The 15,321-nt window shown below is 43.2% G+C and overlaps 1 protein-coding gene and 1 non-coding gene across 8 annotated transcripts in view; one reads left to right on the top strand and one right to left on the bottom strand.

Annotated features, from left to right (window-relative positions):
• The window catches only part of OSBPL10 (oxysterol binding protein like 10), a 376,742-nt gene that overhangs the window by 174,279 nt on the left and 187,142 nt on the right, over positions 1-15,321 (top strand). For all 7 annotated transcript variants that reach the window (XM_067753588.1, XM_067753586.1, XM_067753589.1 and 4 more), the window contains one exon: positions 8,866-9,041. In XM_067753588.1, the coding sequence (XP_067609689.1) occupies positions 8,866-9,041 (176 nt within the window). The remainder of the gene's footprint in view (positions 1-8,865; positions 9,042-15,321) is intronic.
• TRNAW-CCA (transfer RNA tryptophan (anticodon CCA)) lies at positions 9,955-10,027 on the bottom strand. The gene has a single exon. It is a non-coding gene; the product is annotated as a tRNA-Trp (tRNA).

Raw genomic sequence — 15,321 nt, 5'->3', positions numbered from 1 at the left:
GTTTTCTGCATATCTGTCCAACTCTGGGTGAAAGGAGAATTCTAAAAATCTCCCAATCTGATTGTGTTTAATTTTTTTTTTCTTATCTGTCTGTCCGTTTTGATCCTATGTTTTTGCATCTTTGTAGTGAAAACGGTATTTTAATAAACACAAGGTATCTTAGTTTTGAGCCGTGGCCTGTAAGGCTAGATTCCCTGGTTAAAGTCTACCCCATAACTTCCTCTCCGTAAGATCTTGAGCGTGCTTTTTTACCTTTCTGCGCTTCAAATTTTCATCTGTAGAAAGAGGTTATGGTCACATCTACTTCCTAGGACTGCTGGGAGGTGTAAATGAGATAATATGGCAGCACAAATGCGTGACACATAGAAAGTGCTCTGTAAACATTAGCAATCATTTTTATCAGTGGTTCAGTTTATATATTTTTAAGACATCTGAAGACCAGCATAATGGTTCTGCTATAGACAGGCCATAGTACATGACATTTTTCTGATACATTTGAGGTGGAACTTGTATTGCATGCCTGGATATTTTTAATAATGGCTGAGTTATGTGACAGAGTATATTTATCCCTGAGTTGGTGATGTGCCTTAGGGCCCTCTGACAGTTTAGTACTTTCTGGAGTGTGTTGGAGTCTCTCACTTAGTGCTTTTGGTGGGGGCTGGTGGCAGTTGTGGAAGTCTCTGATGACAGGTTGAATAGTAGGGATTTGAGAGATGTAAGAAGGCCTCTCTGCTTTTCTCTCACCATCGCCCCAGTTTCATGTGTTGAGAGGATTCCAGACTTTAACACTTGGCTGGGATCGAGGTTGCCTGCAGGTGCTGTGCCTTGGAACCTTGTTGTGAGGTTTTGATGCTTGGATCCATCGTCTATCCTCTCCAGGAAGTTTGGTTATCCTGAGAGAAATTCTGGAAGATTTATCCTTCTTTCTCAAGCCAGAAACTCTAAGGGTTTTGAGTGTGAGCCCTTCTGAGGTAAGGAGACCACAGTGGCCAACGTGTCATAGGCCCACCTGGAGAGGCAGAGACACCCTCTCTTATGTGAGACAGGCAGCTCCACGGAAGTAACTCTGGGGAGAACTTTGATACATTCATCTCAAGATGAGAGGTGTTCGCTCAATGATCAGCAGCTGATAGTCCTTTTGAAGACTTAAGGTAAACTTAGGTAAATACACCCACAATTTGAAATCCTCCTTCCCTTCACGAGTATGCTTTGCTTTGCTGATTTTCCTTGAGTTTTTATTTTCTATAAGCAATAGGTTGGAAGTTGTAGAAACGTGGTGATACTAGATCTCAGAAATGGTGCTATTTCGGGTGGTTGTGGGCAAGAGGGAATTGGAAGGCAGGTGAAACCTGGAATATGGGTGTGTAGTGCCTGCACCGGGCAAGGCCTCCCTGGGACTGTGGGGAGAGCAGGACGCCCCAGGCCGGCAGGACCAAGCCGCTGCCAGTTTGGTGTGTTGCTGGCGTGTGGACTGGGATTCTGGAACAGTTAGGCAGTCAGTCACCCAACCCAGAGAAGGGTCTTTAGCTGAAGAACAAAGGTCACTGTTGTCATGGCCAGGACAAGGCACAGGTGGCCTCCAGCAGGACCTTCTCAGAAGACAGAGGGCCTGGCATATGCAGATTTCTTCAGAAATTATGAATCTGTGAAAGAGTTTGAGGCGGTGAAGAAGGTTGGCATCTTTCAGAGTGCAAAGTATTTTGGAATGTAAAGAATTTCTTTGGGTTCAGTTCCATGGAAGTTTGTCACTGAGCTGTGTTCTTGAACTATGAAGTGTGAATATTTGGGCTAAAGAATAGCTTCTCTCTCTCTCTTTTTAACATCTTTATTGGAGTATAATTGCTTTACAATGGTGTGTTAATTTCTGCTTTATAACAAAGTGAGTCAGTTATACATATACATATGTTCCCATATCTCTTCCCTCTTGCATCTCCCTCCCACCCTCCCTATCCCACCCCTCTAGGTGGTCACAGAGCACCGAGCTGATCTCCCTGTGCTATGTGGCTGCTTCCCACTAGCTATCTATTTTACATTTGGTAGTGTATATATGTCCATGCCAGTCTCTCACTTCGTCCCAGCTTACCCTTCCTCCTCCCTGTGTCCTCAAGTCCATTCTCTAGTAGGTTGGCGTCTTTATTCCTGTCCTGTCCCTAGGTTCTTCATAACCATTTTTTTTTTTTTAGATTCCATATATATGTGTTAGCATACGGTATTTGTCTTTCTCTTTCTGACTTACTTCACTCTGTATGACAGTCTCTAGGTCCATCCACCTCACTACAAATAACTCAATTTCATTTCTTTTTATGGCTGATATTCCATTGTATATATGTGCCACATCTTTTTTATCCATTCATCTGTTGATGGACACTTAGGTTACTTCCATGACCTGGCTATTGTAAATAGAGCTGCAATGAACGTTGTGGTACATGACTCTTTTTGAATGATGGTTTTCTCAGGGTATATATCCAGTAGTGGGATTGCTGGGTCATATGGTAGTTCTATTTATAGTTTTTTAAGGAACCTCCATACTGTTGTCTATAGTGGCTGTATCAATTTACATTCCCACCAAGAATAGCTTCTCTTGATAACTAGTTAATAAATACTGTGGGGGCGAGGGGGGGACAGAAGAAAGAAAATAGAGGGCCTGGGAAGGTGAGGCAGATCCCAACAGGAAAAACGCCTGTGCGAGCTGGGGGCTTGGTCCGCTTTCGCGCGTGGAGGGTGGTGGACGGGGCCTCATGCCTGGTGTGGAGCGAGCGGCGGAGCCCCGTGGAGAACGGGAGGGGTCCTGACTCCCTCCTGGAAGTACTACCGTGGGTGTAAAAGGTGTCTGCTCAGGCATCACGGGCCTGGCCATCACCTCCCTTCTCAAGCCCTTTCCTCTTGCTTTAATTTTCACTTTTCAGTTTAGATGAAATGATTTAGCTTTTTGTCAGCAGCAAGCCTGTCTGGCAAAGTTCCTGTTCGAAAGATTTTTTTTTCACTGCATTTTTTTCCTCTTTGTAACCCTCTTGTAGTTTGCTTGTACCTTCTGCTTCTTGGCATTAATGAACTGGTTCCCCCATGTCCCTCCCCACCATCCCCCCAATCCTTTCCCTTTATTTTTCTGCTCCTAACTGGATGCTAACGGCCATTGGTGTGCCTCCACCTTCTCAAAGTAAATATGTCTGGTTTTCAACTTCTAGATCCTGAAGTTGAACCTTCATGAAACTATGTCAGGCAGGTGGGGGTGGGAATTAAAAGGCTACAGGTGTTGACAGATGACCCTCAGCGAGGCAAGGCTTGGAGAGCAGTGATGGGTAGGGGCAGCTACTTTGTGTGTCGGCCCGCTCAAGTGAGCGTGAATGTGTATGCGCCTGTGAGTGTGTGTGCATGCAGGTGTGTCTACGTCTGTGCACGTGCTCACATGTTGTTTTCGAAGCAGTGGCCTGTCCTCAGCCCTCCTGAGGCAGGCCTGCCACTCGCCGCGGGTCCCGGCTTTGGGACGGGGTGAGGCTGCCACCCCGAAACTGGCCTGATCGGGACTGGTGGCTCTTTTCATGGGTTGGTTTGATGTCTCCCCCCTTTCTCTCTTTTCTCTCTCAGCACCCTCTTTGGTCTGTTAACATAGTCCCTAAAATATGTTCCCTCCGTATACAGTTAAGTTCACCTGCACATTGGTTAAGTTGCAAACTAAAGCTCGAGATGCTAATTAGAAAAGAACCCACTAGGAATTAGGTTCGTCTTATTCATTTCTCCAGAGGGAAAAACCTTAAAGAATGTTTCAGGATTTTATCCGGCGTTTGCACCTCATTTAATGAAGCCTCATCCAGGAACACGGTTAACTTTTCCATTTAGAATGAAAGCTGTGAGTTTCAGATACAGCAGCGAGCTTCAAACAGCAGTGCCTGACCAGAGCCCTGACCCTGCGGGGATCCAAATGCAATTTCTTTCCTCCCAGGGGATGTGACCCCCAGGCAATGCCCTTCTTAGTGCCGCGTGGACAGCTCCTACCTGCATGGGACACAATCTAAATCAACTTTCAAAGACCATCCTGAAAGAACACTTGATGTTTAGTCTGTTGTAATTTTTAATCAGATATTCTCCTTTCACTCCCTTCCAAATACGATGGAATTTTTAACTGTCTTTAGAAAAGGAGTAAATTATTGATGACCTTGCTTAGTGCACATGATTCAAACCTGTGCATTTGCATTAAAACTATTTTAGGAAGCAGTGGAAATATGTTTTTTTTTCTGCCTGAGGCAGGGGGTTAGAATTAAGTTGTCATTTTGAAATAGGTAATGTGAAAAATCATTAATGTGTTCCCGTATTCTGCATAATGTGACCTCAACTGGTTATTCTGTCATCCTTATTGAAAAAAACCCCCAGTATTCAATTCATTTCTTGGTACCAGCTTCTTAACAATGTCCTTTGCAAATATATGGTTGGTCTGAGCAGGACGCGTTTGTGAAGCTGCTTCTGGGAGCGGGGAAGGCTGATGGGGGCCTGGTTGATGAGTGGGCAGAGCAGAAAGGGGAGAGAGGTGTTCAGCCCTTTCTCCGTTCCAGCCAACGACACAGGGTGGATGGGGGGTGGGCAGGGGAGTTGAGGGCCACTTGCTCTTGCCTTTTCCTTGAAACCTGGTCAGGTTATGCGATGCAGTACCTTTCCTACTTCCTGCTGTGTAAAGGAGGCATGTTTATGGATGGGGGACACTGCTGCTCTGCCAGAGCGGTTTGGGGGGTGCAGGGGCGGCTGGAGACACAGAATGCTGTAGTCGGAGCCGAGGTTCCTTCCCTACGCTTGTACGGATTCTTGCTCTTCATCCTGTGATTTGCCAGGAGCCGTGTCTGCACAGCTGCAGTCACCATGACTGTGCTGACATTAAATATAGGTCACGTGGAAAACATTTGCTCTTTTTTTAATAGATCTTTATTGGAGTATAATTGCTTCACAATATTGTGTTAGTTTCTGTTGCACAACAAAGTGAATCAGCCATATGCATACATATGTCCCCATATCCCCTCCCTCTTGAGGCTCTCTCCCACCCTCCCTATCCCACCCCTCTAGGTCATCGCAAAGCACCGAACTGATCTCCCTGTGCTATGCTGCTGCTTCCCACCAGACAACTATTTTACATTCGGTAGTGTGTATATGTCGTTGCTACTCTCACTTCGCCCCAGCTTTGCCCTCCCACCCCATGTCCTCAAGTCCGTTTTCTATGTCTACCTCTTTATTTCTGCCCTGCAACTAGGTTCATCAGTACCACTTTCTTTTTTTTTTTTTAGATTCCATATATATGTGTTAGCATATGGTATTTGTTTTTCTCTTTCTGACTTACTTCACTGTGTATGACAGACTCTAGGTCCATCCACCTCACTACATATAACTCAATTTCGTGAGAACATTTACTCTTAAAGAGAAGCGCAGGGTCAGCATTTGAACAATGTGACCACTGGCGGCTCAGAAATCACCCCAGGTATTCTCTCGTTGACGGAATTTGGTCTTCACATCACAGAAGGGAGGAGAGGAGCACATTTCAAGTAGAAGGATGTGAAAATAGACATTTAAAAAATATTTTTTGTGAATTTGTCAGGCTGGCTTCTTTAACTGATCTTAGTGGCCTAATAAGCAGAAGCTTCTTTCTCATCCATGTAGAAATGAGGTGACTCTCTTCCAGGTGGTAATTCGGGGATCCAGGCTGCTTCCCTCTTGTGTCTTTGCCACACCTGTTGTGGATCCCGAGTTGCCCTGCAGGGTGTCTCCATTCCAATCTGTGTGTGTGTGTGTGTGTGTGTGTGCGCGCGCGCGGGCACATGTGTGCGCACATGTGCATGCGTCTGTCTGTATGTTATAGGCCTGGCTTGCATTTCTTCTGCTCACATTCTGTTGGCTACAGCTCAAATGGCCACAGGTCCTTACGAGGAAAGCTGGGTAATGTATTCTGCTTGTGTCTCCTGGAAGTGGAGGGTAGGGATTGGGTGATGAGCTATTAGTTTAGGCCAGTGCTTCTCAAATTTGAGCTGCATCAGAATCACCTGGAAGCCTCCTGGCCACCCCACACCCCCACCCGTTTCTGATTCAGCAGGTCTTGGGTGGGGCCAAGAATTTACGTTTCAGATAAGCTCCCAGGTGATGTTGATACTGCTGGGCGAGGAACCGCACTTTGAATAGTCCTGGTCCAGGAGCACATTTTTGTGTCTTGATTTATCCATGCTAATCGTGGATACCAGAAGTATATCCTTATTATTGTGACTCGAGAGATAGGGAAGGAGAGGGGTAAAAAAGGTAAATAGCCTTGGCCAGGACATTTGGAATGTTACAAATAATTAATGCTTCTTAGAGGAATTGGAGTTTTGGAGGGTTGAGACCTGGGTTGTCAGGTGCGCCTGCTCTGTGGGATGGGGATGAGGTGGGACCTCTGTGGCCAGGCAAAGGTGCTTTCAGCCTGGCTAGCTCTGTTGGAGCAGGAAGCTTTGGAGAATAAAGTACCTAAGTGGATACAGGAGAGGTGACACGGAGCAAGCGACAAGCGGGGGGACTTGCGTGAGACTCGAAGGAGAGTTTGTGAGTGCTGGACTGAACCAGGTGTGGATTTGGACACAGACAAGTGGGACTTAGATTTTGAGTTTCTTTGAGTCTTAGTGCCTGTAAAATGGGGAATAATGATGGCTGTCTGTCGGTTACTATGAGAATCGATTAAGTCAGAATTTTGTAAACTTTCTTGGTTCGTGGTGCTTAGAGGTTAAAAAATATCCTACAGTTTCATTTATTATGAAAGCAGTCAGCTTTTTTTTTTTTTTTTTTGCGGTACGCGGGCCTCTCACTGTTGTGGCCTCTCCCGTTGCGGAGCACAGGCTCTGGACGCGCAGGCTCAGCGGCCATGGCTCACGGGCCCAGCCGCTCAGCGGCATGTGGGGCCCTCCCATACCGGGGCATGAACCCGTGTCCCCTGCATCGGCAGGCGGACTCTCAACCACTGCGCCACCAGGGAAGCCCCAGCTTTTTAAAAATTATTATTAAAGCAGCCAGCTCCAAACAACTTCATGTACATTGATGTCCTAACAACTCAGTGGCCTTTTGAAAAAATAATCAACATAAATGTTTATGTTTCTACGTTATGAATATGTGTCTCCATTAAATAACTGCAAGTGCTTGTTGATGGACTGTGTGTGTCTGCGGATTCTGCACAGCTTCTCTCTCAAACCTTGGGATTTTGTTGGCATCGTTGCCCTCTTCCTATTCCCTGTCGATGTTTCCTTGTTAACCCAGCAACTGCTGAAAACCCAGCTTTGCAAAGATGCTATGTCTTTGAAAGGAATGCAGTGCAACTAGTATCGAAACTGTGAAAACTGCCTGAGTTGTTCGTATGCTTTATATCTGACCGATGTTGAGCATCACTCTATATCCCTCAGAAGTGTGACATATTTTCCAGTGCCTCTGCAAGTTCACAGTGGTGACCCAGCTGCTTTGGTGCACGGATTGAAAAGAGTGGAATTTGGTAGTTTTTTCCCTTTCATTCATTCACTGAATAAATATTAACTGAGTATCAGCGAGGTGTCGGGCACTGTCCGCCTCCGAACAGCGTAGAGTCTGGGGGGAACCAGACATTGAATCGCATAATCCTGCAAATGTAGACACCCGATGAGGCCAGGGCCATGAGGGGTGAGTTCAGAGTGAGAGCTTGTGGGAGGAAGATTTAACCTGGTCAGGAGACGCTTTCTCAAGTTGGTGGCACCTGAGTTGTTCCTGAATTTACCGTGCAGTTAATAGGGCAGGGAACCACGTTTTAGCCACAGGGGTGGCAAGTATATCTCAAGCTGATGAAGAACTTGCTTCCTCCCACCCCCCAATTGCGCCGTGGTTGGTTTGAGACTGGTATTGTGGCTTGTGTGCGCCATGTGTGTCAGACAATGTCTGGACTCTTTCTTTAATGAGACAAACCTACTGACGTGCAGTTGGATGGTGATGTGAAGCCCAATTGTGGGAAGAGTTTCGATGTTGTGGATTGGTAACGATCTGTATCACTTCGAGTAACTGCTCCAGGTGGGGGAAACGGCATGAGCAAAGTGGTGGAAGGCAGCTGGGTGAGCCAGCGTGGGTGGAGCAGAAAGTGAGAGGCTGGGAGAGTCAGCAGGGGCTGTGGTGAGCCTCTGGGTCGCAGGGGGCATGTGGGTCTCACGTGAAGACAGCTCGTCCTGGTGGAGAAGGGGAAGTGGTCTTGATTGCTTCCTGGTGATAGATGGTGACTATCAACAGGCCAGGTACTCGGCTAACCAAGATTTGTTTGAGTGATTCAAGCAACTAGCAGTTTCCCTGTTTTCACCCTGAATGTAGACTCCAGTGGCATTACAGCCTCCCAGAGCGGAGGGAATCTTGTCCCTTTGTGTGAAAAGTGATCCACGGAAGGGCCCGCTGGAGGGTGCCCAGGGGGCTGTGTGAGCACCTGCAGTTGGCTGGATTGACCAGCTCTGGAGCTCAGGCCCCATACAGTGTCCAGGCTGTTGGCTGGAGTCTGGCCCAGTTTGCTGCTTCTGGGCTGTGAATTTCAGCTGTTCCTGTGAGGTCACGTGGAGCCTGTTACCAGAGTCTGTGTCCCAATGCTTCTCTCTTCTTTACCATTCTGAGGCTTACGTATGAATGGGCATTGCATCGAATCGAGAATGGGCCTGGCCCTTGCCCTTGCCCCAGGGGCCATGACAGGTTCTGCTTTGACTTAAGAATTGGGTGCTCTCTCCCTACATGGGGATGACTTGTGTGGGTGCCTGGCAGGGACGTTTAGCTTCCAGCATCCTGGATTGGGAACCTTGATGTCAATTTAAGGATTATGTTCTTTTTCTTCTTTGCTTGGAGAGAAAACTGATGCACTGTGGTTTCTCCACACAGGTACTTTGTGCTGGATTTTGAGGCTGGTATCCTGCAGTATTTTGTGAATGAGCAAAGCAAACACCAGAAGCCCCGAGGGGCCCTGTCTCTGTCTGGCGCCATCGTGTCCCTGAGTGACGAAGTGCCTCATATGCTGGTCGTGTACTCTGCCAATGGGGAGATGTACAAACTGAGAGGTACGTTCTTCTCCCGGGAACTATTCAGACGGGCCTCTTGGGTTCACAGTTACCATGGTGATGGCTCTCTTGTTTTTTGATTTTTTTTAAAAATCACCTTTAACAATTTGCCGGGTTTGCGGACTCTGGTGACAGATGCTGCTTCTCCTACCCCTGGGGTGGGGAGAGGAGCTGACATTAGGAAGTGTTTGTCCTAATTAACTGAGCAATTAAGGACAAACAAAAGGTGAGTGATCGCAAACCTGGCTGAGCCTCAGGACTTGGGCAGATTTTTCATATTAGCTCAGTATATATTTTCCTGGACCGTATACTGTCAGTCTTTCCTCCAGTGCCCGTGGGGCTGTGATCTGAGCACAGGTCAAGCCTTTTAAGGGTCATGGTGTCCTCTGCTCAAAGTTCCTCTAGAACCAGCTCTTAGTAGAGGCCCCTTCACTTGTACTTTATTTAACCCATTGTGGCCCTAGAGCCTGGTGAAAAGCCAGCTGGTGTTATGTCCTGTTGTCCACTTTCTCCCCTTCTCTTTGCTTCTTGAAAGCTGAGGTCTGCTAAGCATTCTCCTCAGGTCTCGGGGGAGCCCAGCATTTGGCCGGAACTGTAGGTCTTGTCGCCCCCGAGGCATATCCACCTCGCAGGTTTTCTGATGGGCCAGAGTTGTCTGCAGCGGTGTGATTTGATCGCTAGATCATTCTTCCAGCATTCTGTCATGGGCACATTGCTGGAAAAATTGTCAGTCTTCTTCTAACAACATAACAAAACCAAACCCCAAATGCACATGTTTGCACGCTTGTGCATGTACACACACACAGAGTCAGTTTGCTGACCTTCCTCCAGGCTTTGCTACCCAGAGGCGGGCTAAGCTGAGGTTCCTTTATTTTTATTTTTTGGCCACGCTGTGCAGCTTGTGGGATCTTAGTTCCCCAACCAGGGATTGAACCTGGGCCTCTGGCTTTGGAAGTGCAGAGTCCTAACCACTGGACCACCAGGGAATTTCCTGAGGTTCTTTTATTATCAATATACAAGTCATATCTCAGGATCTATAAAACAATCCACAAACCTATGATATAAAATTGTCTATAGTTGAAGAAAGTTTTTTGTTTTTTGGGAACTGTGAGAAGATTCATGTTCTCTTTGGAGATTCATACAGTGTGTGTCCCAGATTTAATATGGTCCTTGGTTTCTCTTTGCTCTTTATTGCTTAATAAAGTGTCAGAGCAGAAACAATAGCAGGTGAAAAACTTAATGCCCCACCGCCGCCTGTGGTTTCGTTTTCTTTTCTATTGAATTTTATTTTTTTATACAGCAGGTTCTTATTTGTTATCCATTTTATACATATTAGTGTATACATGTCAATCCCAATCTCCCAATTCATCACACCACCCCCCCCACCCCCACTCGCTTTCCCCCATTGGTGTCCATACGTTTGTTCTCTACATCTGTGTCTCTCTTTCTGCCCTGCAAACCGGTTCATCTGTACCATTTTTCTAGGTTGCACATATATGCGTTAATATACGATATTTGTTTTTCTCTTTCTGACTTACTTCACTCTATATGACAGTCTCTACAAATGACCCAGTTTCATTCCTTTTTGTGGCTTAGTATTCCATTGTATATATCTACCACATCTTCTTTATCCATTCGTCTGCCTGTGGGCATTCAGGTTGCTTCCATGACCTGGATATTGTAAATAGTGCTGCAGTGAACATTGGGGTGCATGTGTCTTTTTGAATTATGGTTTTCTCAGGGTATATACCCAGTAGTGGGATTGCTGGGTCATATGGTAATTCTGTTTTTAGTTTTGTAAGGAACCTCCATACTGTGCTCCATAGTGGCTGTATCAATTTACATTCCCACCAACAGTGCAAGAGGGTTCCCTTTTCTCCACACCCTCTCCAGCATTTGTTGTTGGTAGATGCCCATTGTAACTGGTGTGAGGTGATACCTCATTGTAGTTTTGATTTGCGTTTCTCTAATAATTAGTGATGTTGAGCAGCTTTTCATGTGCTTCTTGGCCATCCTGTATGTCTTCTTTGGAGAAATGTCTATTTAGGTCTTCTGCCCATTTTTTGATTGAGTTTTTTTTTTTAATATTGAGCTGCATGAGCTGTTTATATATTTTGGAGATTAATCCGTTGTCCGTTGATTCATTTGCAAATACTTTCTCCCATTCTGAGGGTTGTCTTTTCGTCTTTTTTGTAGTTTGCTTTGCTGTGCAAAAGCTTTTAAGTTTCATTAGGTCCCATTTGTTTATTTTTGTTTTTATTTCCATTTCTCTAGGAGGTGGATCAAAAAAGATCTTGCTGTGATTTATGTCGAAGAGTGTTCTTCCTATGTTTTCCTCTAAGAGTTTTATAGTGTCCAGTCTTATATTTAGGTCTGTAATCCATTTTGAGTTTATTTTTGTGTATGGTGTTAGGGAGTGTTCTAATTTCATTCTTTTACATGTAGCTGTCCAGTTTTCCCAGCATCGCTTACTGAAGAGACTGTCTTTTCTCCATTGTATATCCTTGCCTCCTTTATCATAGATTAGTTGACCATAGGTGCATGGGTTTATCTCTGGGCTTTCTATCCTGTTCCATTGATCTATATTTCCGTTTTTGTGCCAGTACCATGCTGTCTTGATTACTGTAGCTTTGTAGTATAGTCTGAAGTCAGGGAGTCTGATTCCTCCAGCTCTGTTTTTTTCCCTCAAGACTGCTTTGGCTGTTTGGGGTCTTTTGTGTCTGCATACAAATTTTAAGATTTTTTTGTTCTAGTTCTGTAAAAAATGCCATTGCTAATTTGATAGGGATTGCATTGAATCTGTTGACTGCTTTGGGTAGTGTAGTCATTTTCACAATATTGATGCTTCCAATCCAAGAACATGGTATATCTCTCCATCTGTTGGTATCATCTTTAATTTCTTTCGTCAGTGTCTTATAGTTTTCTGCATACAGGTCTTTTACCTCCTTAGGTAGGTTTATTCCTAGGTATTTAATTCTTTTTGTTGCAGTGGTGAATGGGATTGTTTCCTTAATTTCTCTTTCTGATCTTTCGTTGTTAGAGTATAAGCAAGTGATTTCTGCGCTTTAATTTTTGTATCCTGCAACCTTACCAAATTCGTTGATTAGCTTTAGTAGTTTTCTGGTGGCATCTTTAGGATTCTCTATGTATAGTATCATGTCATCTAAAAACAGTGACTTTTTCTTCTTCTTTTCCAATTTGTATTCCTTTTATTTCTTTTTCTTCTCTGGTTGCCACAGCTAAGACTTCCAAACTATGTTGAATAATAGTGGTGAGTGTGGACATCCTTGTCTTCTTCCTGATCTTAGGAAATGCTTTCAGTTTTTCACCATTGGGAATGATGTTTGCTGTGGGATTTGTCATATATGGCCTTCATTATGTTGAGGTAGGTTCCCTCTATGCCCACATTTGGAAAGTTTTTATCATAAGTTGGTGTTGAATTTTGTCAAAAGCTTTTTCTGCATCTACTGAGATGATCATATGGGTTTTATTCTTCAGTTTGTTAATATGGTGTATCACATTGATTGATTTGCATATATTGAAGAATCCTTGAATCCCTGGGATAAATCCCACTTGATTGTGGTGTATGATCCTTTTAATGTGTTGTTGAATTCTGTTTGCTAGTATTTTGTTGAGAATTTTTGCATCTATGTTTATCAGTGATATTGGTCTGTAATTTTCTTTTTTTGTAGTATCTTTGTCTGGTTTTGGTATCAGGGTGATGGTGGCCTCATAGAATGAGTTTGGGAGTGTTCCTCTCTCTGCAATTTTTTGGAAGAGTTTGAGAAGGATGGGTCTTCTCTAAATGTTTGATAGAATTCACCTGTGAAGCCATCTGGTCCTGGACTTTTGTTTGTTGGAAGATTTTTAATCACTTTCAATTTCATTACTTGTGATTGGTCTGTTCATATTTTCTATTTCTTCCTGGTTCAGTCTTGGAAGGTTGTGCATTTCTAAGAATTTGTCCATTTCTTCCAGGTTGTCCATTTTATTGGCATATAGTTGCTTGTAGTAGTCTCTTAGGATGCTTTGTATTTTTGCGGTGTCTGTTGTAACTTCTCCTTTTTCATTTCTAATTTTATTGATTTGAGTCCTCTCCTTATTTTTCTTGATGAGTCTGGCTAATGGTTTATCAGTTTTGTTTATCTTCTCAAAGAACCAGCTTTTAGTTTTATTGATCTTTGCTATTGTTTTCTTTGTTTCTATTTCATTTATTTCTGCTCTGATCTTTATGATTTCTTTTCTTCTACTAACTTTGGGTTTTGTTTGTTCTTCTTTCTCTAGTTCCTTTAGGTGTAAGGTTAGTTTGTTCATTTGAGATTTTTCTTGTTTCTTGAGGTAGGCTTGTATTGCTATAAACCCACCTGTGGTTTCTAAAACGACATGAACCCGTACAAAAGAACAGCCCAACCAATTAACCATTTGAGCCATCTCATTTTGCCTTTTAGTTTTTATTCTCTGGGTTATTAAACCCCAAGTTTGTTTTTTTTAAGGGTTGTTTTAATAGCAAACATAAAAGTTTTATTATCTGTGTGAACTAATCACAAGGGCTAAATTTAGCTTAAACTTACCCACTACAGCAGAGGGAGGACACATTTCTGCCTCTTTCTGGCTGGTCCTTGGTCCACCCCAAAGAATCTGGGCATTGGTTTTGTCATTTCACGTCTCGCTACATGTAGAGATGAATCTTGATGTTAATAGATGAGCAGCTTTGGGAATGTTTTTGGAGCCTTTGGGTACTGCCACAAAGCAGCAATTCTTCATGTTCCTAAGGAAAATGGCTCAAGTTTCTGCAGAATCCTTTTATTCTTTGGAAGTAGGGTTCACCTAGTCTTACGCTGGTCTGCACTTCCAGATTTCTTCACCAGAAGGTCAAGCTGAAGTTGGGTTTTATTGACAGATGACAGGCTCATTTTTGTAAATGATACAAATTTCTAGGGGAATCATTTTGTTTTCTGCATATTTAACATTTATGCAGTATATATTCTGTTAAAATATTTATGCAGTGAGTTATGCAATTAAATTAACTTGGATTTTATTAGAACCTATTATGTATCCATGATCTTTTAAGAAAATAATTTTATATATTTGAGAGATGGGGGTGTAGATGGAAGATTGTGACTGTGCAAGTGACTGGTACTGTAATGTCTCTTTGGGGGACATTTGAGGGTCTGTAAGTCAACATTTTGTACCTTGTTCTGTTCAGTCATAATAAGAACCCTTGAGAACATATATTAAAATGGTAATTCAACTGAACGCTAATTTTGTAAAGGCTGATAACTCCACATTCCAACTCCGATAGTTAACAAAGGGGCCTTAAACACTGCACTTTGATCCTCCTTTTAGCCACATGTGGTAGAGGCATTAAAAATAATCATGTTTTCTCCTCCCTGCTGCTTTTTAAAGAAGTAGAAATGACTTTTTCAGAAGAGTTTAAAAAATTGGCCAAATTGTTCTCATAACAGACATTTCAGAATAAGTTAGGTTTTTAACGTGGTTTAAGAGGGAATTTTTTGGTCACTTCTTCAGGGAAACCTTCATTAAGCACCTGTCATAGGACTATATTAGGTGCCCCCACTGTGTACTACACAGTAAAGCAAAGTGTTTTAACAAAGCATATTTGCAGCCACTTAGATAATGCCCCACTGAAAAAGAAATTCCACCTCTAACTCCCTTCTAATGACAAGAAACTTACTTTATTCAGTTTTGTTCTGTTTGAAGTTTCTGAGTTGGTATTTATAATTTGAAAAGAGAGATTTAAAAAAAATGTGTTAGGGGCAATAAAAATGCTACAATGTGGATGAACCTGAAAAACATTAAGTAAAAGAAGGCAGCCACATACTGCATGGGAGCATTCATATGGAATGTCTAGAATAGGCAAATCTATGAGGCAGGAAGCAGTTTAGTGGTTGCCTAGGGATGGGAAAGGGGGTGGGGAGAGAGAAATGGGAAGTGACTGCTGATGGGTGGAGGATTCTTTGGGGGATACTGGAAATATTCTAAACCAAGATTATGGTCATGGTTGTACTATTCTGTAAATATACTGGAAATCACTTAATATTAAAAACAGGTGAATTTTATGTATGTAAATTCTATCTCAAAGCTGTTAAAAAATCTGTTAGAAATTTAAAAAAAGAGAAAGAATATAAGTGTATTGATTACTTTCGGAGAAATTGATCTGTATGTGTTCAAGTGATTCCATCCAGGAAGATGGAATTCTGAAAATCCCTTTAAGTTTCTCAAAACTTTTTAGATTTGTTAAAAAAAAAAAGGATTTTTG

Source organism: Pseudorca crassidens, chromosome 10 (assembly GCF_039906515.1).
Source record: "Pseudorca crassidens isolate mPseCra1 chromosome 10, mPseCra1.hap1, whole genome shotgun sequence".
NCBI classification, from domain to species: domain Eukaryota; kingdom Metazoa; phylum Chordata; class Mammalia; order Artiodactyla; family Delphinidae; genus Pseudorca; species Pseudorca crassidens.
Note: the sequence above shows the minus strand (reverse complement) of the source record. Positions and strands in the feature narration are given on the sequence as shown.